General features: G+C 40.2%; 1 protein-coding gene and 1 long non-coding RNA gene across 3 annotated transcripts; both read left to right on the forward strand.

Moving 5' to 3' along the window:
* The first annotated feature begins 9,498 nt into the window (after positions 1-9,498).
* On the forward strand, positions 9,499-12,405 carry LOC310717126. Of its 2 annotated transcripts, none has more exons than XR_014530744.1 (3): positions 9,499-9,693; positions 11,693-11,933; positions 12,113-12,405. It is a non-coding gene; the product is annotated as an uncharacterized lncRNA (long non-coding RNA). The 2 variants fall into 2 exon arrangements; XR_014530745.1 differs by lacking the exon at positions 9,499-9,693 and adding an exon at positions 11,107-11,269.
* Positions 12,406-15,455: 3,050 nt separating this feature from the next.
* On the forward strand, positions 15,456-20,996 carry socs6b (suppressor of cytokine signaling 6b). The gene is made up of 2 exons (XM_083525850.1): positions 15,456-15,921; positions 16,359-20,996. The coding sequence occupies exon 2, from the start codon at positions 16,458-16,460 to the stop codon at positions 17,973-17,975; it is 1,518 nt and encodes a 505-aa protein (XP_083381976.1). The 5' UTR covers positions 15,456-15,921; positions 16,359-16,457; the 3' UTR covers positions 17,976-20,996.
* Positions 20,997-24,696: the final 3,700 nt, after the last annotated feature.

Genomic DNA, 24,696 nt, shown 5'->3' on the forward strand with positions numbered 1-24,696 from the left:
CCATATTTCAGGTCACTGCCAAGTGGCCTTTTACCTTAAACAAAACCGTTACCATGGTTACATTCTAATGTACATGCTAGTTTTCTATAAAGTCACTTCATGCTTAAATCTGTGTGCTGTAATGCTAGGTTGTGATTAGCCTGTTTAATGCTAGTTTGCTATTAGCCTGTTTAATGCTAGTTTGCGATTAGCCTGTTTAATGCTAGTTTGCGATTAGCCTGTTTAATGCTAGTTTGCGATTAGCCCGTTTAATGCTAGTTTGGGATTAGCCCGTTTAATGCTAGTTTGGGATTAGCCCGTTTAATGCTAGTTTGGGATTAGCCTGTTTAATGCTAGTTTGGGATTAGCCTGTTTCATGTGTTTCTCTCAGTACCCAGAAGTTTACTGGTTTGTGAGGAAATTGGGAGTGTGGAGGATCTGATTTGTTGCTAGACACCGTTAATGAGACGATCGTACATGTAAGCGCTGAAATTGGGGTTCTATATCTGACGTATGAAGAAAACAAACTGCAGCTAGTGCAAACGCAGGGTTATCTAGCTAAGGAACAATAGTACTGTAGTTCAATCAACAGAGGTTCTTTTCTCGTACCAGTTCAGTCCGGTTCGGTTCGGTGTGTACCACATGCTAATGTATTGTACTGTGCTGTTATTCGGAGTCATTGTTGATCTTAGCGTGTCGCGCCCCTCAAATTACACGCTGACCAACATGTGTTCAACATTTTCTCCTCGTTTGCCTGCAGCTGGAAATACATACAGACCGCATGGTGTGTGTGCATTCATATAGAGTCCTGCAGTGTGTGTGTGTGTGTGTGTGTGTGTGTGTGTGTGTGTGATGTATATGAAGGTCAGCAATGACTACCTTCATGTAAGATTTATTTTCTCTCGCTCCCACGCTGAGGTTTAATGAACATGATCCTGACATGCGTGCAGCTCTGTGGTGAGGTTTCTCCTTAGTTCTCCTCAGTTCTCCTTAGTTCTCCTCGCTTCTCCGCGCTCTGTCGGTTCCCGTAATGATAACGGGTTATAAACGTTCACACGCTGACCCTCGACACACGAATAGCATGTCTATTTGTGTCGTTTTTTCCCCTCATCTCACCACAAACCTAAACCCGGGAAAAACGAGCCGGATTCCCGTGAGGAGGAACAACAGGAAACAGCAGTCGCTGTACAATTCAGATTAGATGTTACGGGAATAATTTTAGAGCGCGCTCTCTCTCTCTCACTCACTCTCTCCCTCTCTCTCTCTCTCTCTCTCTCTCTCTCTTATTCAGGTAATGTGTGATTAGTGATTATATGTGTGTCTCGTTTATTGCTCCTAAAAATAACTTTGCTTACTAGCAAGGCAGCAGTGTATACTTGTGTGTATTTAGTGTTCGTGTGTTCTGGTGTATGTGTGTATTGCTGTATATTGCTGCATACTCATGTATATTAGAGTGTATTGATGTATATTTGTTTTTATTAGTGTGTTCTGCTGTGTATATGTGTGTATTGGTGTGTATAAGTGTATGTTGGTTTGAATGTGTGTGTGTATTGGTGTGTGTATATGTGTATGTTGGTGTGAATTGGTGTATGTTGGTGTGTAGTTGTGTATATTGTTGTGTGTTGGTGTGAATTTGTGTGGGTTGTTGTATTTTGGTGTGTGTTGGTGTGTGTATATGTGTATGTTGGTGTGAATGTGTGTGTATTGGTGTGAATGTGTGTGAATAGGTGTGTATTGGTGTGTGTGTTCGTGTAAATGTGTGTAAATTGGTGTATGTTGGGGTGAATGTGTGTGTTGGTCTCAATTGGTGTGTAGTTGTGTGAATTGGTGTGTTGGTGTGGGTTGTTGTATTTTGCTGTGTGTTGGTGTGTGTGTATATGTGTATTTTGGGGTGAATGTGTGTATTGGTGTGTCTTGTTATGTGTTGGTGTGAATGTGTGTGTATTGGTGTGAATGTGTGTGTATTGGTGTGTATTGGTGTGAATGTGTGTGTATTGGTGTGTGTTGGTGTGAATGTGTGTGTATTGGTGTGTGTTGGTGTGAGTGTGTGTGTGTGTATTGGTGTGTGTGTTGATGTGTGTATTGGTATGTGTTGGTGTGAAAGCTTGTGTATTGGTGTGTGTTGGTGTGAATGTGTGTGTATTGGTGTGTGTTGGTGTGAGTGTGTGTGTGTATTGGTGTGTGTGTTGATGTGTGTATTGGTATGTGTTGGTGTGAAAGCTTGTGTATTGGTGTGTGTTGGTGTGAATGTGTGTGTATTGGTGTGTGTTGGTGTGAATGTGTGTGTATTGGTGTGTGTTGGTGTGAGTGTGTGTGTATTGGTGTGTGTGTTAATGTGTGTATTGGTGTGTGTTGGTGTGAATGCGTGTGTATTGGTGTGTGTTGGTGTGAATGTGTGTGTATTGGTGTGTGTATTGGTGTGTATTGGTGTGTGTTGGTGTGTGTGTGTGTATTGGTGTGTGTGTTGATGTGTGTATTGGTGTGTGTTGGTGTGAATGAGTGTGTATTGGTGTGTGTGTTGGTGTGAATGTGTGTATTTGTGTGTGTATTGGTGTCTGTTGGTGTAAATGTGTGTGTGTTGGTGTGTGTGTGTATTGGTGTGTGTGTTGATGTGTGTTGGTGTGAATGTGTGTGTATTGGTGTGTATTGGTGTGTGTTGGTGTGAATGTGTGTGTTGGTGTGAATGTGTGTGTATTGGTGTGTGTATTGGTGTGTATTGGTGTGTATTGGTGTGTGTGTGTGTGTGTGTGTGTGTGTGTATTGGTGTGTGTGTTGATGTGTGTATTGGTGTGTGTTGGTGTAAATGCGTGTGTATTGGTGTGTGTTGGTGTGAATGTGTGTGTATTGGTGTGTATTGGTGTGTGTTGGTGTGTGTGTGTGTGTATTGGTGTGTGTGTTGATGCGTGTATTGGTGTGTGTTGGTGTGAATGAGTGTGTATTGGTGTGTGTGTTGGTGTGAATGTGTGTGTATTTGTGTGTGTATTGGTGTCTGTTGGTGTGAATGTGTGTGTATTGGTGTGTGTGTATTGGTGTGTGTGTTGATGTGTGTTGGTGTGAATGTGTGTGTATTGGTGTGTATTGGTGTGTGTTGGTGTGAATGTGTGTGTATTGGTGTGTGTTGGTGTGAATGTGTGTGTATTGGTGTGTGTATTGGTGTGTGTTGGTGTGAATGAGTGTGTATTGGTGTGTGTATTGGTGTGTGTTGGTGTGAATGAGTGTGTATTGGTGTGTGTGTTGGTGTGAATGTGTGTGTATTTGTGTGTGTATTGGTGTCTGTTGGTGTGAATGTGTGTGTATTGGTGTGTGTGTATTGGTGTGTGTGTTGATGTGTGTTGGTGTGAATGTGTGTGTATTGGTGTGTGTTGGTGTGAATGTGTGTGTATTGGTGTGTGTTGGTGTGAATGTGTGTGTATTGGTGTGTGTATTGGTGTGTGTTGGTGTTTGTGTTTTGTTTTAGATGATTTTATAAATAAAATGGAATTTGGGTCTCTGTAGGTTTTTGCACTGCAGGATGTTTGGTTGCCGAATGCTGTCTCAGGCAGAATAAATTCACAACTCTTAAGGACTCTTTTCTCATGAGTTTAACTCGTTTTAACCACAGATGATGAGGAGAGCATCCCAGCGCTGTGGAGAGCTCTATCTGACCTACATACAGTGATGATCTCATCTCAAGCTGACAGCCAAAACACAAAACCCATCTGTAATGAGACCTTACAGTCCTGAGTATCTCAGTCCAAACCTACCATACTGAGATCATCAGAGGCATAACCATCAACACCCTCACCATCACATCACTCTGTCCTGAAGATGTCATAAAACTTACAGTTACAGCTTCACCTCTGACTTGCAAAGCGCTGACACTGGAGACCATTAATGTTGCATAACATCTCCTTACTTTAGGAAATCAACAATTACATGCTTCCACTGCTATAAAAACAATACAAAAAAACTTTTTCTTATACAGTGTGACATGCAGAGAACCTGCACAGTAAAACTTCTCTTTTAGTCTCTCTCTCTCTCTCTCTCTCTCTCTCTCTCTCTCTCTCTCTCTCTCTCTCTCTCTCTCTCTCTCTCTCTCTCTCTCTTTTTTCTCCAAAAGGTTTCCCCTCAGCCCTAAACTGCCCCTGAAAAACCTGTGCAAAATTTTCCACCAGGGCTAAAAACAGCGTCCTGAAACCTGGCACGGACCCTCGGTGCCCACCTGTCGCTGACCCCAGCACACACACACCTAACATACATGCCTATTTCCAGGGTAATATTTATAAACGTAATTAAATCATAAAATTTGCTGTATTATGAGGCATGGTGTGCTGCCTAAACTCACAGCTCTGACGTTCAGACTCAGAGGAACCGAGGAACCCAGGAGGGTTTGCTTCGTACAGGAGGGAAAGAAGCAGTCATGTGACGCAGCCTCTCTTACTGCACATGTATAAGGAGATCTAGTCAGGTCATAAATAATATGATAAAGGAATAAATACACATTTCAACACGGATATAAAACCTCTGAGGAAACTCCAGGGATGTTCATGTCTTTGTACACACTGCCCTCCACTGGTCTCGTTCTCCTGCTGAAGGGAAAAAAAAGAGCAAGCGCTGCAAATTGAATGATAGAAACCATCCATTTTTGATGAAATCTATTGTGTGATTGTGGGCATCATTTACATATAATTTACTTTTCATAATATTATGGATTTGGATCATTAATTAGTCTGTGATTTTTTTTTTTCACAGATTTTTTTGCTGACGCGGTACTTTTTGTGGCAGAGTGTTGTAGATCTTCCGTATCTGTAGCTGCCATATTTGTAGCTTGAGAGAATTCTGTTGCTGTATTTAAAGCTGCCATATCAGCTACTTCCATATCTGTCACTTTCATATCTGTCACCGCTAAATCTGTACCTGTCCTGTGAGTTTGTGACCTCCTGTTGGTGCATTTTAGATGAGATCCTGTAGCACCGCTTACACTCACACAGTTTTTAATCAAACACACAAACACACACACACACACACTCTCACACAGTTTTTAATCACACACACTTGTGGATAACACAACAAGTGTTGGGCTAAAATGAAAGCATTATTTACCCCCTGCCCCCAGTGTGCGTGTTGTCTTACCTCTCATGACTCTAAAGCCAAACTGCACACACACACACACACACACACACACACACACACACACACACACACACAAACCCAGCAGTGTGAAAGTGTTAGCGCTGCGTCCCAGCCTGGGGTTTATATGGTAGAGGGTTGATGCATGTAAACAAAGCCACAAGCTACTAATAGTCCCCACAACTTCAGTGAACACGGCTCACGAGGCCTCGGTCTTTCCCAAATCACGTCATCTCTGACCTTTCTTCTGTTTGGACAAGGTGTTTGATTTCCTTCGCTCTCTTTTCTCTTCATGACGGCCGTAAAAGAGCGTCTTTGTCCCGCTCGGACCGAAGCCAAACTTCAGGAGAGCGACTGAGTTCGCTCCTTATCCTCACCTGGATTCCACTAAATCTGTCAAACCAAATCAGGCAGATGATCTAAAATTGAGAGCTGATTATAACTTGTAGCGTCGTGGCCTAGCGAGCAGCCGGCTAGTCGAACGGGTTCAACCAACACGCTCGGTGTTTACCACATGGTTTATCCGAGCAACAAGCCTGATCTTGCTAACAATTAAGGGATGTCCATAACTACCAGATTAGCATTCAGTGTGTATCGTATATATGGAGTCGAATTAGATTTTTTTCTGGATCCTGATTGGTCAGTTAGTCAGATTAGTTCTTTCTAACAGCAGCACTGACTGTAGTGCACGTTTATATTAATGAGCTCGTTTTAATACTTTATCGTTTCTATAGCAACAGCTTGTTTACAGAGATGTTTACAGCACACAATACGTTTATTTAACAGGAACAGAAGGAGTCTCCAGTATCAGTGAGGGAGAATATAAGCATACGAGGTGGTATAAAGAAACAAGGAGACTACTGGTGTAACTGGTGCTGTTCAGACCCACATGTGTTTCCACGTCTGCGAATACCTCATGGACAGCGAGTTAGAATTCTGTGTGAAACTGGACAAAACTGCCACAGAGACATTTGATGCGACGTTCGTTTGGCATACGGTGATGCAGAGACAAGTCACAATCCACATGATCTCACTTCCGCATCCACACTACTCTCCAGATTTGGCTCCTGAGGACTTCCACCTCCTCCCAAAGATTAAGATGCAACCGTTGTGGAGATCTGGTGCTTCGAAAAGAAGACTTTCAGGACACGTTCCAGAAGAACCCTGGGAGCTGGATTACTGTTTACTGTAAGTCAGATATAATCTCCTTGTTACATTGAGCGTTTGGGCCTGTAAGCTCTTCTTTCTCTCTAGATTCTTTCGAGGGGTTTATTATGTGTTGAAACAAACCGTTTTCAGCATTTTAAATCCAGCCTCATCAAGTCTGAAGAGCGAGGGAGCGTTTTACAGAGGACACGGGGGAGGAGGAGGCAAAAAACAGGGTCGGTGTGGAAGAAGCCAGAATCCGCCTCGCTTCAGGGAAGTTTGGCGCAGATCATAACGTTCTCGTCCTGATTACAGAGTAAAGCGAACACAGCAGAACCCTGTTTGCGTGTGTGTGTGTGTGTGTGTGTGTGTGTGTGTGTGTGTGTGTGTGTGGTGACCTGAGGGAAACAGCGAGATTCAGCTGAGTAGAAGAAAAATAAAGACCCTGTTTGGCCTCTTCACTTCTTCTTCTTCACCTTAAAAGCTTCTCTTGATTTTTTCCTTTTTATTTAAGAATAATTTTTGTCTACCTGGTGTGTGTGTGTGTGTGTGTGTGTGTGTGTGTGTGTGTGTGTGTGTGTGTGTGTGTGTGTGTGTGTTTGTGACATTCTTCAGTCCCTGTTTCCTCCTGGTTTTTATACTTCTTTTTTACACACACACAGGGCCAGAGAACCCTTACTCTACACACACACACACACACACACACACACACACACACACACACACACACACACACACACACACACACAGTGAGAGAACCCTAACTGCCCCATTAATGTGTGTTTTTGGAGACTGTGGAATGTGTGACTCGTTCTCTTTATGTTGTTCTTCATGGTGATCCAGGTCGATGTTTCAGAAACTCTCCTCCTCACAGCTGTTTAATATTTAAACATTTTCCTCTGTACCTCTTGATGGCAGCATCTACTTTACCCATGATGCTTTAGGGCAGACGAGAGGAAGCGGATACACACCGACAGCAAACACACCCTGAAAGGAGGAGAGAAAAAGAACATCCTGCTGAGGAGATGATTTACTTTTTTTACTCCTTCAGCTAGAATTAGATCATTAAAACCGAACCAGGAGCAACATTTTCATTCAGTTTTTATCCTTTTATTGTTACTTATATTTATATATCTTCGTTTATATGGCCAAAAGTTTGTGGATATTGACTATAAGATTGCTCTATGCTTCTTTCTGAACATCCCATTCCACATTTAGTCTCTATTTGCTGTTATAATGAGATCCACTCTTCTGGGAAGATGTTCCACTAGATTTTATGGAGATTCTTTCAGCTACAATGGTGTTAGTGAAGTCAGGTACTGATGAAGGTGAGGCGGCTGAGGTGCAGTCAGTGTTCATCCTGTTTAATAGGGTTGATCAATAGCGGGAGATCTTTCACATCTTCCAACCCATGGAAAGCAGATCTTCATGAAGCTGGCTTTGTGCACAGGAACATTGTCATGCTGGAACAGGTTTGTGTCTTCTAGTTCAACTAGTTGCGGGCCGTGAATTTGGTACCTGGGTCTTCAGTGAGGATGTACCCAACTTAATCCACCTCTTAATACACCACTATCACATCACAATTACAGAAACCATCAATACAAACACACAATATAACAACACGTGCATTACAGAGAGACGTTTCACATCTGGAGGTAAAAACCATTTTACTAAAACAACAAACCCAGTTACACTCCAAACCTCCACACTACAACCACAACTGTGCACCTACAACATCTGGAGCAGTTCACAATCAATATTTGTATAATAACATGACAAAAACATTACATATTTAAATAAAACACAACCTACTCACCAGAGATGCAGACTCATAATGTGCAGCGCCCCCCAGAGGCTGTAATCCAGTGGTACCGCTCGTATTCACTGGTCTGGAGGTGGAGATCAAACCCTTTCCCGGGCTGAGACACGCTAGCGAGCTTCAGGGTTGGTGACCTCCTCACCATGTCTCGCTTTTCTTCATAATGGATTTTAAGTGTCTAAGACCAAATAAATTTCTCTTCCTCTGTAGGTGTAAAAAAGTCTAACTCAGATGTATGAACGTGTGCAGAGCTTCACACGTGTTTTACCAGTCGAACTCGGCTGTAACAGTTTCCCTCTGACCAACCAATCAGAGGACGGAACAATGCTGACGCTATTCTGGGCCAGTGAGCTGCTCTGTGAGGAGAATCTGAAATCTGATTGGATAAAGGAACAGACACGTTGATATTAAATACTAAGGTAAAGGGCCAGCAGTACTTTGGAGGACTTTGAAGGCCCTGAGCAGATTAGATTTACATGGCAGCACATAGAGGCTGAAATCTGATTGGACAAAAAAAATCCACCATCCACATCCACATACTGAAGCAGTGCAGCCGAGAGAAACACTACGACATGAAAAGAAGAAACTGATGGATTAAATTAAAATAATTTTATGGAATAAATATTAGAATTTAGGGTGTAAATGTAGGTCAGAGCTTCTGATAGTGTTTAGACCTGCAGAGAAGGATTTACTGCCCCTCACCACACACCACTGAATTCAAGTGAAGGAAAAATATTGTGTTACCAAATGCGTCCAGAGACGTCTGATACAACTGTTTACCAACTTTGTGGGTTTTTGTCAAAGAACCACAAATGGCAGGAAAAGGTAATTGTCCCAATACTTTTGGCAGTGTGTATATATATATATATATATATATATATATATATATATATATATATATATATATATATATATATATATATATATATATATATATATATAATAAATACAACATTCACATCATTCTAAATAAATTGGTTTAAATATTGAGAATTATTTTTGGAAATTTTTTGTTATATTTTTTTTTCCTGTTTTTAATTCTGAACTTTTAGTTACATTTATCATGAATCTTTGTATTTTTGTATTTTTATTTTTATTTTTTTTTTTTTTTGTGTGTATTTTGCTGCTAATTTTTATAATGATTAAAAAAAGGAAAGTGTTGATACATTTAATATGTTTTTTTGATTTTTGGATTAAATTACTTAATTATTTATTTAATGACTGTAAAACATTGAAAATAATCCATGAGATCCCTTCATGTGCTCTTTAAATGTTCTTTGAGGTTTCTTCCACAGTAAAGAAATCATGACTTTTTTGTCCTAGTCGTATTTTTTTTTCTGCACATTTTTGAAACTTTCACGTGCTTACATCAATCATATCTACCTGAGAAGTTCTCCAGAACCGAACGTCAGCAGAGTTTCTTCATAAATCCTGAAAAAAGTGCTGCTGCTTGGTGCGAGACGAAGTTCAGACGCTGGTTTGAGACGATGCTCTGCATGCTGCTGTGCACTGATCCTGCTGTGAGACACGTATCCTGGTTCCACTTTCATTCAGCTCAGAAATGTTCAGGTTTTTCAAGCGATGCTCGTGCAGCAGCTCGGTGGCTGTGAGAAGACACAATCACGCTTCTCCTTGGAAAGGTGAGAACTGCATCAGTTCACATGGAGACATGCTGTGTTACAGGTGAACACGTGATTAATGTTCTCCTGCATGACACATCAATCAGTCCTGCTCTGAAAGTTTATAGTTCAGGAACTATACTGTACTATAGTATCTTTTTTTTTTTTACTTATTGTCCAATTAGACAATTTTAAACGTATTACGGTGGTAAATACGATTCCACTTTTATACATCTCAATAGGAGACAGTGTAGCACACATGATCTGCATCCTGGTTTGTTGTAAAAAGTAGAACGTTAGTTGCGACACTCGCCAATAAATGTTACTATGGTAACCAGTGTTGGGAACGAATCTTTAAAACTTCACAGTGCAGCAACTGGAGATAAAACACTGTGTGTGTGAAGATAAAATTACATGTCCACCGTAACGCCGATCAAACACAAGCGTCTCGGCGTCCAGGGATTCATCCTGGTTCAAGTGGACGAAGGTGGCGATGAGAATTCCTCCCCACCTGAGAAAAAGACTCTCGGAATAAACTCCTCACTGTTCTCCATATGTAGCCGATTAACTAAACTACTGTAGTTTAGATTCAGCATGGGCGTGGCCTGGCATATCTCCAACGCTATTGGCTGTTATGTAAATCAGTAAACAATTCACCGCAAACTCGCATTGAACCTTCTGTTTTTTTAAATCAACCAACACAAACAGACACTGAAACATTTTTATGTTTATTTATTAAATGGAACTTTATGATTAATAATACAATTAATTTATTCTTCGCACAAGAGTCCCAGAAGTTTCCTTCTCCACTTGTTCAACACTTCTCTGAGTTAGACGTGCAACATACCTTTAATACAGCACCTTCATGCTTGATAGACCTCAACACCTTCACACTACAATGATTTGAACCTTTAAATACCACAGGATGATCACACTCCTGCACACGGTGTCATATCTGTGCTATTTATACACTATATATTAATCATAGGAGAAAGAAATGATGATCCTCCAGCACCCAATCAGCACTGACAGAGACAGATTCACTCTGCCCCCTGTAGGCCACATCCTTTATTATATAGCATGAAGTAATGTCCTGAAGACATTTGTGTTCTAAGTGAATTTATAACTTACAGTTTTACCTCAGGTGGATATAAAATGCTGAAACTGGAGACTCCTTTCATCAGGGTGAAAAATCAGTGCAGAAAACTTCATATCAGCGATTACGCAGCTTTTTAAAGGAGTGTCTGCTGTACACATCCCCATGACCGAGCTGTTACTATAGCAAATATTAAATACATTGAGGATACGAAAAGATTTTGTGAGTAGAAAGTTTAGGACTTGTGTTTGACGTAAAGGAAAAGCTTTTAATCTTTTCGTCATCTTTACAAAGACACTTCCTCGGAGACGTTTTCATAGTGCAGTGACAGCCTTTTCATGTCTCCTTTCTCACATCAGACAGAAAGTTTTCTATTATTTCTTTTGTCCCAAAAAGCAGGTTTAAAAGTCGACCTTGACCGACTCTGGGAATAAAAGCTCGGCTCCACGTCGACAATCAGCATTGATTTGTGATCCATCAGTCTCATCACTGTGAGTGCACGTAAGTAATCATGCACTCACACTGAGCTCCAGCGCCTCAAAATCAATCTCATTGTCCTACTGCCGCTCGCCACATGCTCACCTCGTAAAGGATGGCCTGTCCTGACTGTTAAGTGTGACCTTTGACCTTCAGCGAGACGACAACTGTTCAGTAATCAAGTTCCTGAAAAGTAGGGTGTAAGAGTAGCTTTGATTTAGATCTGATTTAGTGCATTATATACAGCAGGGAGAACATCGGTGTAAATCAGAGAATTACGCCACCTAGTGCTTTATACAAGTGATATCAAGTGATGGGACTCGATCTGTTTTCACGAACGTACTTTATTCATCTACGTTTCCACACGATCACCTTCAAAATAGTCCTTTTGCTCTCAGTGTTCTTCTGGATAGTGTCCTAAAAGTCTTCTTTCCATCATGTGTCAAGCTTCTTCTGCGATTCGTGCCGGATCTCCACAACAGTGTGAAAACAGTGAGCTGCATCTTCATCTTCAGAAAGAGGGCGAAGTCTGCAGGAGCCGAGGCGAACAGGGTGAGATCGTGTGAGGAGAGCTCGGGTACAGAGTGCACTGCCGTTATAAGGCATCAAGTTTCCCACGTGCCACAGATCCGTAATGACACGTGATAATCAGGCGTGAAAATGTATTGTACTCAAGTAGATTTTTCTGGTATCAGTATTTTTACTTCAATATTTATTTTTTAGCCAAATTGTTACTTTCACTCATTACATTTTTACACAAATATCTGTTCATTCTACTTCTTACATTTTTAAATAAGACTCATTACTTTAGTTTTAATCTGTTTGGTGACATGTCAATTTTTTTCCTTCTCAATGTGCCATTTTCAGCTCATCAACATGTTTCCTGTCATTAAGCTGCTTTTTCAATCCACTGCTGCATCATCTCCTGTCTCTCTCACACACCACAGACGTAGACTAGTTTCTAAAGCTCACAGTGAGCAGTCAGGAGGCAGTAAGAAGTCTGGGGTTAACGTGGATGAGACAGAGGGAGTCAGTGATGAGAACATGACTGAGAACAGACACATTCCTGATCATCATCATCATCTTCTCTCTGCTTGTGTTCTACATGGTGGATCTTCAGCCTGAATACATTCATTATAGAACAACATTAGAAATTTGATTTGTATTAATAGTCTCAAATCAAACACCAAAATCCGACATGATTCACACAATTATCCCTCTGGGGGCCTTTGGTTTTTTGGCATTTTTTCTTTATAACGCAAAATGAACATAATTAAATGTCTTTTTTAAATGTACAATTTAAAGCAATACATCATTTGAATCTGTAACGTGGCGACCTGTAATTGTATTCACTGATAATAACAAAACGCTGTGCTTCTGTAAAATAAAGAAAACAGACAGGGGGCGCTCTCTGCCGTCTCTGTCATCTCTCTTCACAGCCACATAAATAAAACAACCTGAATCTCAGTGATTATTTACCTCACAGACATAATAAATATATGTATAGAAAACTCTAAATGTCTACTTTTAAATAAACCAATTCACATCAAATACAAATATTCTCTGATTCTGTAATCTGTATGAAAGTTAGAAGAGGTACAGTTTCTCCGGTATCACCTCATTTACCGTCCGTGTGGAAACATAGCAAAGGTTTAGTTTTGTGTCCTGATAATTTACGTGATTTAAAACACCATAATAACTTTAAAACATTAACAGGAATATTTTGTCCATGTTGATTAGAGTAGTAAAAACTTGGAAAGTATTAGTTTAAGGTACATTTGGAACAGCACAATAAAATATTTGAATCGATTAACAGCCATAAATTAATATGACGTGAGGTTCAGTTTCAGCGTGACACTTAAACAGGTAGTAATAATGGCTAGTTTTTACTGAAGTACATGTCAGAGCCCAAACTTTTTTACTTTAACTTGAGTAAAAATTTGCAGTCAGAACTTTAACTTTTACCCGAGTATTTTTTAAACATGAGTATCTGCACTTCTACTGAAGTGAAGGATGTGTGGACTTTTGCCAGCTCTGGTGATAATGCACGTGGTCAGATTAGCAGACAGCAGATTAGCAGTTGTTTAGACTCTCAGTTGCACAGATTTCCACTAACTCATGCTCAGAAACACAGGAATTCTCCACCTTGCAGATTAGAGTGAGGCGGAACAGAATTTACTGACTTGCTGAAATGAGCGAATCTGTTTAATAACCAAAAAGAGACACTGAGCTACTTTTCCACAAAATCTTACCAAATCATTTTCAATTCAGTTCATATGAATAGCATTTTTATTGGTGGTGAAAATCACAGTAGCACACCGGCATGAGCAGCTCTAATAAAGTGGAGTAATTACTCCTTTCCCACTATAAGAGTCTCCAAGCTGCAGCCTTCAGCACATCTAACCGAAAAAAAACACACAACCCTGTCAGAGAAGGAAAGTGCAAAAGGAATAAAAGCAGAATATGACATCAATTAACCAAAAGAACACACACACACACTCTTCCTGAAGCCACACTGACACTAATTAGACCACCACTGAATCATAGGAGGTTCTGTACTGAAACACTGAGCTACGATCTGACATGCCATGGTGGTGCAGAGGTCTGTGGGGTTTAGCTGAGATCCTGATGCTGGAACTTCTAACATCATTTTACCGGCGAGATAAATACCCACAGGATCACAGGATGTGCATAAACACAATTGCTGTGAAACTGAGCGAACTTCAGGAGTATGCGCAGTGACGTTACCACTAGCGGATATCCCCCATGTCTGAAACGTAACCTGAGAACTTCCACATGGTGAAGCATAGACACGTGTCATTTTTAACAGCTTGTAAAATCAATAAATATCATATTCCAAAAATAAAACTGCGAGTAAATCTAAGAACTGACGTTGAATTTAATGTTATTACTAAACAGTTAAACGTTCTTTACAATGGAAGAACAGGGAGATGTTAATAAAGGATCTTGTTATGATTATTTTTGATATCGTTCAGTCCTACAGAGCATTAGTGAGGATATATGGTGAATACGAAGGTTGAATTTTGCTTTTCTCCAGCACATTTCTAAAAGAATGTAAATGCATTTATGTAAACAATGAACCTTTATGTGCATCATTTGACTTTTTTATTTACTTCAGATTTATGAGTTTATTAAATGTATTAATTTTGTGCTAGAATAAAATATATACAGTACAAAAAAACAAGACAAAGAAAGTAGAATCCGTATGCTGTGCAGAGAGAAGCAGGAAATCCAAAAGGGCTTAATTAAAGCCTCCACCTAAACCATAAAGAAATAAAAAACAACTAATGAAATTAAGAAAGAAACTAAATTATAATAAATATGTAAGTGTAAATGACTGCAAATTAATTACATCTGTCAAAAACCCCAGGAATAAATGACTCATACATAAAGTGCATAACAGAAAAAAAAGAAAACATTTCAGAAAGAATTTCTGTTCTGAGAATCAAACTACAAGTTTATGAACAAATAAACACACATTACAAGAATACACCAAATCTGGCTAAGCAATTAGGTCGATTGATTTTAACATTAAACTACATATAATTTGATTTAATATTGTTTTCATTACATTAGATAAAATATGTGATTAATCATGAACTTGGTTACAGGTAAAATCTCGATGCGATGCCATGGGATTATTCTTGTAAAGAAAATATGAGAGAAATATGTGTAGAAGTCCTGGAAGGACATGCATTATAATGTGTTTTTCTTTCTTGTTTTGTCTCGTGATCACCACTTAATTGTCTTGTGATCTCGCCATAATAAATATTGTTTCCTTCTGATCCCAACTTTATTTTTCTGTGTATTTGGCATATGAGCAGCATCAAAGATAACAACTGTAACCGACCATGCACCTGCTGCCACAGACGCTTCTGGTTATTATCCACAATAAAACAATGTTAGTTATATTGAGATCACTAGAAAATAAAAGTAATAAAAGTATTATAATGTGTGGCCTTTTAGGACTTCCATAGTTTATTGGGTCAATAGGAATAAATAAATAAAAAAGTGTTTATTTTTGAATTGATCATTTTATTATGATCACATAATCAAAAGTGAATGTCTGAATTGTGATCTTTAATATTTTTTTCACTTTTCCCACACATAACACTTCTATTTGTTTCATTCTCGTTGTATTAATTAATACGCTCTCGTGTCCTCCTCGGCCACCGTAGTGACGTTAAAGACCCTCGCGCTTTCCCAACAAAGAGGCGTAGCATTGACTGACAGACAGAAATGCTAACTCTCAAAGCTAGCACTGATGCTAGCAAGTCGAGAGGATTTTTTTTTTGGTTTAAGATACTTTGAAATGAATACATTCTAAATGTTTGTAACAATTACACGATCTTTTAATGATGCATGAAAGTACAGATTTCTGTGAGGACCCCTGACATTGCGGCTAATCCGCGAGCTAAAACTAAGATGAAAAGAGGCTGTCAAAAAAGTCTCGCGCATCATTAGGTCACTACGCATGCGCGAGAGTGTTGCGCATGCGCGGCGGAGCCCCTTGTGTTAACGTATAAGAGCTAAAAAAAAAAAAAAGAGCAGGAAGAAAACGTCTTGAGGTTTTTGGGGGGCTTCAGGCTTCATGTGGATTCTAAAGAAAATCATGAGGACTGCGGTTAGCTGACAGCGTCCCACACGACCTGCAGGTAACGGGTTATTATCGGTGTTCATGATTGTCAGAGAACAAATTGTTCTTATTGTGTTTTCTGTTGTAGCTCAGGTGCTAATGCAGGTCCAGAGTCAGGCCTGAGGAGAACATTACCTCAGAGAACAATCCAAATAAACTGCTTCAAAACTAGAAAAAAAATAAAAATACATCAAGTCTCACTTTCACTTTATAAAACAGGACTGAATGTTAAAACATAAACACATCTTTACCTGCTTTTATTTCAGTCCCACTTCCACATTATTATTATTATTATTATTATTGAATCATAGCAGAATTCATTCTAAATGATTACAGCTATATTTTTGAGAACAGCTTTTCCAACATCACGTACACAGTCTTTGATCACATTCTGTTTCTACGATTTTATAATATATGTTTTATATATAATAGTTTGTTCCTCTGTTTTCCCCTCAGACATGGCTGCCTCGTGTCAGTAGCGATGTGAAAGTGTTCACATTCACCACCGCTTTCTTTCTGGATCAGTTTTGTGTGATTAGTTCTCACAAGTCCAGGATGAAGAAATTTAGTCTCAACACGATCAAAAAGTCGTTGAGTATAAAAGGGAAAGAAGAGAGTGAGTATGCAGTGTCTCAGCCGGACCTGTCCAGCGCCTTTCCGTCTTCAGAGCCTTCTCTTTACGGAGGCTGCTACAACAAGGACCTCGCAGATGATAACCTGGATAACAAGGAACTGAAAGGATGTAAAAGTCGCTCTAAAAGCGAAGGTCTTATGGGAACGCTGAAGAGGAGATTGTCGACCAAGCAGAAACCAAAGGTCAAAGCGAGTTCTCCGTCCGTTTGCTCGATCGAAGACGACGCTTTCTCGTCGTCCTCGGAGCCGATCACGTTCCGTGACCTGAAGTCGCAGCATTCCTCTCGCTTGCAGTCTTTACAGAGCCACCATTACAGCCCAACGCCATGGCCTCTCAGAGTGACCACCTCAGAGGAGATGGGCAACGCCAGGGTCAGCGGTCTGATCCCGTCCAGTAACTCGAGTTTGTCTCTCAATGCAATTCAGAAGAACTTCCTGGCAGACGAGATGTTTGACGGTCCGAGTCCTGACCCCCAGAACAGCGATTTAGAAATGGACGATCATGTGCCTGTAGTCATCGGTCTTTCAGCTCAGGATTACCTTCAGTACGCGTTGCCTTTAGATGACGGGCTTTTCTCTGTCGACGACGCGCCTCAGCCTTTTTGTCTGGACGGAACGTCTCCGATGGACGTCTTGCCTCAGAGCGAGTGTTCTCTTCATGCTGACGAAGACTCCATCATCAATCATGACCTCCTTTCTCCTGACATGTTCATGGATCAGTCAGTAAACCGGCTCATCCTGAACTCTGCTAGCGTTCTTCTCCAAAGCTCACACCTTGAATCTCCTCTGCTACCTCCACTTCCTGTCAGCAGTTTTTCCAGGTTCGGTGGTACCCAAGTCACCGATTCGGTTCTGGAACATCTCAGCTTCGATCCGAATTCAGCACCAGGAGTCCAGCGGGTGTACGACGCAGTGCAGACCAGTGGGCCGATGGTGGTCACAAGTCTCACGGTGGAGCTGAAGAAACTGGCCAAGCAGGGATGGTACTGGGGACCGATTACGCGCTGGGAAGCTGAAGAGAAGCTCACCAACCTTCCGGACGGTTCCTTTTTGGTTCGGGACAGTTCTGACGAGCGATACCTGCTGAGTTTAAGTTTTCGTTCGCAAACAAAGACGCTTCATACTCGGATCGAACATTCCAACGGTTCCTTCAGCTTCTACGAGCAACCCGACATGGAGGGCCACACGTCCATCGTAGAGCTCATTGAGAACTCCATCAGGGATTCGGAGAATGGCGCATTCTGTTACTCCAGGTCACGTTTACCCGGGTCTGTCACGTACCCTGTCAGACTGACCAATCCCGTTTCTCGGTTTATGCAAGTGCGCTCGCTGCAGTACTCGTGCCGCTTCGTGATTCGTCAGTACACGCGCATCGACCTGATCAGGAAACTGCCTTTACCCAATAAAATGAAAGATTACCTACAGGAGAAACACTACTGAGCCTGAGGACCACGCACTTTCTAGGATGTCATAACGAACAAATGAACTTTCCATGGCTCATAAATATACATTTTTGCTTTTTTTTTTTTTTTTTTCTTTTTTCTCCAACAGAGGAAAAATGGTTTGTTTGTTCAGTGTTTGAACACGTAGCAGATTAATTGTTATGGTCGAGTGAACACAACATATCGCTCCTGCATGCTCATTTACACTTCTAGTATTATTTCTAACTCGCATTCTGAGTCTATGAACAAATGTTAAAAGCGCAGGGTTCAAGCAGCTACGCCAGCGTTTCGCCTTAACGTGTTTTCTAGCACAATAATAAGCTATAAAGTTAATCTCATTTCACTTTTTGTTCTTTATTAAGGCCAGACCTGGTGTTTAAACACATCGCTGTGTTCACATTGACTGCGGTTACAGTAACAAATGATAACGTTTTAAACTAAAGCTTTTTTTTCCTCCGTAAATGAAATCTGGATCAAAATGATAAAATGTATACAATATATAATTTTTGACTTTTACATCAGATCTTTAGAATCATATTGCCCACTCCAAATCTTTTTATCTTTTACTAAACTGACGCAGCTGATCACACATCTTTTTTTTTTATTTCTCCAAGTCGTTATTCAGTGGGACAAGAATTTCAAGTCTACATGAACAGTACAGACAATCCTCACTTTTATTGCTGTAGCTGAGTGTGAAAGAATGTTTAAACGCAGGTGTAGTGTGTCCTGGAAATGTGACGGACATCTATATACTTTACGAACATTAGTGAGCTGAATTTTAACCTGAAGTTATAAGTAATAATAAATCAAATCAAATTGAATTTTCATCTCAAACCCTCTAAAGGCTTAAAAAAAAGTTCTGTTAGCTGATTACCACCTGGTGATAAAGATCTGCTAAAGGTTAAGTATTAATTAGCGTCCCTGTACCTGATCTGAATTTTCAGCATTATTATTATGATTAGTAGAGGATCATACAGTCCTGTACCATTTCCTGATTCTCCCTGTAAGTTCTCAAACCCCCGTGTTTATTACCTTGTGCACTATTTTAAAGCGTGCTGTGAAAAATCCCATAATGCACTGCAACAGATTGATGTTCACATAGTAATACTGATTACCCATAATGCACTTTGTACAGACTAGGGAAGTGCTGTGAAGGATTTTATGAACACCGTTAAAGGTACGTTTGTTTATTTATATTTTGTAATGATTTTTAAGTGCAGTTATTTCTCTACAGTTTGTTTCCCGCTTCCTTTCGTTCGGTTCGTCTGTCTGGTTTTGGATCAAGAATTATTTATTCATTTTGAGTACAGTGACATCGTAATTGTTAGAGGATTGGAGAGTAGGGATTTAAAATGTCACCACAATGACCTCCAAATAAAACGTTTAACGTTATAAAAACATCCCAAGTTCTCGCTTGATTCTCGCAACCGTAACAAAGTGTACAGTTTTCCCTCTGACTATTACACAGCACATCCTTCATATAATAAACATCACTTAAACACCTCTGTTTACATGCCCCTGTTGCTATAGAAACAATAATGTACAGAGCTGCTGTAATAGATAATTAATGAACATCTTGTGACCAGTCAGAATGCGTCATGATTATAACACTTGAAGATGTCAGACAGAATTTGGTAAGGCCCCGCCCACTTCCAGACACATGATGTCACAAATCATATAATCATTCAGTGGTGGTTGCCCACTGTTTTGTTGGTGTTTCAGTGGGTTCTCTGCAGGTTTATTATGTTTAGATGAAACCTTGTGTTCAGTGGGTGTGTCCTGATGTTACACATTTATATCATGTCCAAACGAATCTTTTATCAAGTAACAATTTATAAGCAAAAGCGAGTTACTAAGAAAAATGTGATCAATCGGGACCACGTCATTAGAAATGTCCCTTCCTCTTATGAGATAGTCAAGCATATATTAAAAATATCTCCTCCTCATCTGTATTTTTTACGTGTGTGTGTGTGTGTGTGTGTGTGTAAGAATATTCATCTGGCTGCTTGTCTGTGATTCGTGGTTTTGTACCTGATTGCTGGATCACGTACATTGCGTTACTTAAACACGTGTTGTTCTTCGTTTTAATTGTGTACAAATTTCTTCGCTGCTCACAAACATAATCACATGACCACTCTGTTCTGTCATACGCTCATGTTCAGATCATGTCACGCTAGCTAGCTACATTAAACCCTAGGAGTGATTTCTAGCAAAAAAATATAATATAATAAATAATAATAATAAATATAAAACATATTTCTGTGTGGGCAGAGCTCTGTCACAAGTTCAACCCACGTATAGTAAAATATCTCACACGTTTTTTTTATTTTTTATGATTCATTGTTATTGTTTAGCGTACAGTTGAATCACGGTGTAATAGTCATGACCGGTATTGTGTTACTCTTTTACACGTGGTTGTACTTTAAAGCTGCAGTATGTAACTTTCTTGGATTTGGTCACATTAACATTATATTTACATAATGGATCTGTTAAGCCACGCCCCTTTAATCCAGAAACACACAGATCCTGTGTGTGACCTTTTTTTTTTTTCTTTTCTTTTTTTTTTTAATGCTGCTTTTTGAACGTGAGCACAATAACGCTACCTGTGAAGACGTCCGTCTTAAACGTCTCAAACGCAAGGACAAGGAAACGTTAAACTTCCCATGATACCGGTCTTGTACGTGAATATTGCGATGTAACGTATCGGTGATTATCGGCACAGGCTTCGCTGTTCGCAGGTGAAGTGTTTTGGGGGATTTTTTTCTGTTCTTGTTGGTACTTTAGATTTTTTTGTATTATTGTTTGACTTTATGGCTGTTCTCCAGTCCACGTGGTTTACGGATTAAATCATATTTTTGGGATGAAATTTCTGGTTGTGGAGGAAAGACGGAGATGCGAATGTTTGGGGTTTTGGGAAATAAGTGGTGGATTTTCAGACGTTTTTCCACTTATGATTTAGATCTTTGGGGGGGGGGTTTAAATGTTTTATATCTACTGTAAATAAAATCTTATTCTCCGATCTGTTCTACTCTTCTGGTTTGTTGTCTATAAACAATATTTTACAGTTTCATTGTAGTTAAAAATCTACTGATCTTTTACATTGATTATTAACACATTTATCAGATTAAAATAAGTGAGAAAATAAATGACAGTTAAATATAAACATTACACGATAAATACTTTAAATATTTAAACAAGATTTTTATTTTATTTTTTCTCCCCAAATGTAGTCGCAGCCAGACGGCAATCACACGATGTACAGCCGGTGTATGTTCTTAACACGTGCTTTTGTGAAACCGAGACACGTGAGGCCACGTCTCAGATCTGCTGCTCGTGCTGCATCACAGGGCAATAACGCAGGAGAAATGATTGACAGGAGAGAGGGAGTGTTTGCTCCTCCTACCCATACAGCACGTGTTATAGATCTTGGATTGAATTCTGAATGATGAGGTAAAAAAAAAGTCTGTTGTGTTTAAAGATTAATGTAAACAGCATTTATTTATTTAGCTTTTTCTAAGTTTGTTTAGCTCCGCCCCCCTCCACTGTACCAAATAATGCCTTCCTTAAGAAGTCATTCTGTCAGTTTTTTATGTTGATGTTCTGATACACTGTTCAGTTAGTTTGGGACTGAACATGTTTATTCTGTAGCTGTAGTTTGTGTGCTTTTCGGTCCTATTTGCTTCCACACAGCTCTTACACACACTGAATCCTGATGATCTGGATCTTCTCTCTCTCTCTCCATCCCTCTACTCGTTCTTTAATTGGTTTCGCCGGAGCTCCTAGTCTCTAACGGGCTCCTCTGAGGGCTCTAAATGTTTATCTCCCCGTCCCGTGACACAGCGTTCTTCATTACGCTCGGCTCAGATGCTGACATTTCAGATAAGTGTGTGAGGAGAGAACATCAGCCAGATCCTCGGCCTCATTAACGCTCATCAATCTCAATCATGCTCTGGAAGTGTTTCATAATTGTTGCAAAATGTTGAGTTTTAGTGCTGATGGTCGACACAATCAACTTAAAAATAAACCAACGTACACCCAAATGTACACCCCAATGCCCTGGAGAACCCGTAAGTGTTCTTCAACTGTTCCTCAGGTTTAATTCTGACTCTCTGTCAAAGAACCAGCATTTCTCCTGTTTCTCATTTCCTGGATTTACACAAACAGCTCCAGTACAATAAACTCACTCAGTATTTTACATCTTATTCAGACGTCACAGGTATCAGTTATACACCTGAGGGGTTAAGATCCAAAACTTTCCTATGAGGCCACATAATTGTTGTTGGGCTGTAACAGGAAATGATCCAGAGTGACTATTATTGTGACGATTATTGTGGAGATTGGGTACCGGTGTGTGTGTGTGTGTGTGTGTGTGTGTGTGTGTGTGTGTGTGTGTGTGTGTGTGTGTGTGTATGTCTGTGTGTGTACTCAGAGCAGGTTTATATTTCTTTAATTCCTACTTATTGTCTCTGTGACTCGAAGAAAAAACCGAATGGATAATAAGGTGCGAGTTAAACCTCACACCTGCACTCTGGTGGAATCTGCAGCACGTCCTTCCGATGGCTGAATGCTAATGACGTGACACGGAGCAACATCTGGAAAAGACTGGGCTAGAACTCTGCTCTGGGGAGTGATGAATGCTGACGAGCACTGCGGTGTCGCACGCACTAACTTTCCCTTTAATGTGCAGACACATGGTGCGCTCAGAAACAGGCCTACAGGGGCAGCGGGCAGATGGCAAAGCTTCTCACTTTACACCACTAAAGACGTGACGAGGAGCTTCTTTACCTCCTCCTGATTCTCTCACTGTCTAATCGACAAATCCGACAGCAATCCAATTCCCCACGCTGTTCTAGTGTCCCTCAGAGGACCGCGTCGAGTGTTTCAGTTAGTTATTTAACATGTCCTGCTTTACTAACAATCACTGTTTCATCTTTAACACACGCACACAGGAACTCGGGCCAGATTTGTTAATGATTAGTATAGATTAGATTAGACTAGATTAGATTCAAAGTCAAAGCTAATGCATGCACAAATTATCACCGGGTCATGTTGTGTAAGAGGAGACAGTGAGCTACAGTGTATAAAATTACACACTTTACACTTTACACACAAACGTAAGAACAGGAACTTGTCACTATAAATGGATAAAAAGTAAAAAAGTTGGTGCTTCCTGTGACTGTGTGTGCAGCTTTGTGCTGCCATCTGTTGGCGTGTTACAAAACTTGTTTTAAAACCACAATACCACCATATATATATATATACATATTTTACATACAATATGTAAATAAAAATGTATATATTATACCCAGTACATCACACACACACACACACACACACACACACACACACACACACACACACACTGGAACATGCAGAAGTTCTGCATCTGATTGTGGCTTTACCATGACTCTGTATGATGCTTTTCAGGTTGATTGATTTTGATGAAAGTGATGTTAAGTCCAATTTCTCACTGAAAAATAGATGTTCATTAGATGCTTCCAGATTTGAAGGTGTTTGAGATTCACACTCGCAGGCAGGAATAAACGTGTGGTCTCATTAATTCCATGCAGGTCCCTCGGAGGACGTCTGCAGCATGTGTGTGTGTGTGTGTGTGTGTGTGTGTGTGTGTGTGTGTGTGTGTGGTTTTAAAGCTTCAGGCGGCTGATGTTCTACATTATTGATTAGGCGGCTTGTTATTCTTCCTTTTCTTCTTCTCCGGCGTTTCTCCACAATGAGCAGAACGACTCGCAACTCCAAACTCTGTGACTTAATGAGACTGAGACGCAACGCAGGAACCAGCAGATGCACTTATTTATTATTTACGCTAAGCCTGACGTCCTTCACAGAGGAACATCTCCAACTCCAAGCAGATCCCATTGCACATGTGAAGAAATAAAACACAACGATAAACATGGGACGTTCAGGAACCAGGAGAGCCGGACCTCCCAAACAGGAGGTTACAGGCGTGTCGCTGAGTTTACTAAAGCTACAGGAAGTGTACGCTACAGCTTCCAGTTTAACGTCTGTTCATCACACACTCATTTATGGCCTTTATTTCATTCAATTCATGTTTATTTGTATTGCGCTTTTAACAATAAATGCTGCAGCTTTACACAGATAATGTGGTGATAAAAAATGAACACTGCACAGAGTCGCCTCCAATAAAAGAGAACATCATCCAGAGGCTGATCAGAATGAAGTGGGAAAATCTTAGGAGAGCAGAGGAGCAGGAACAGTGGTCACTGGAACCTCAGGAGCATGTTTACCTTGACCTGGAGAATGAGAGAGAGAAGAGGGAGACGGGGGAGAGAGAGAGAGAGAGAGAAAGAAGAGGGAGACGGGGGAGAGAGAGAGGGAGAGAGAGAAGAGGGAGACGGGGGAGAGAGAGAGAGAGAGAAGAGGGTGACAGGAAGAGAAGGATATGGATTATTAAATCTGATTGTGGTATGAAAGTTAATGTCACTGTGCAGTTTGGACTCTGGTAAGATTCACTCTGGCAGCAGAACTAAAAGGGAGAAGCAGAAGGAAACACAGACATGAGGATCTCTGGGATAAGAAACTCCATCAGAGGATCAGAGGAGGAAATAATGAAGTACAAATACTTTGTTACTGTACTTAAGTAGATTTTTCTAGTATCAGTAACTTTTTACTTTCACTCATTACATTTTTACTCTCTATATTATCTGTACTTTCTACTTCTCAAAACAGACTCATTAGTT

This window comes from Silurus aristotelis, assembly GCF_946808225.1.
Source record: "Silurus aristotelis genome assembly, chromosome: 22".
In the NCBI taxonomy this organism is placed as follows: domain Eukaryota; kingdom Metazoa; phylum Chordata; class Actinopteri; order Siluriformes; family Siluridae; genus Silurus; species Silurus aristotelis.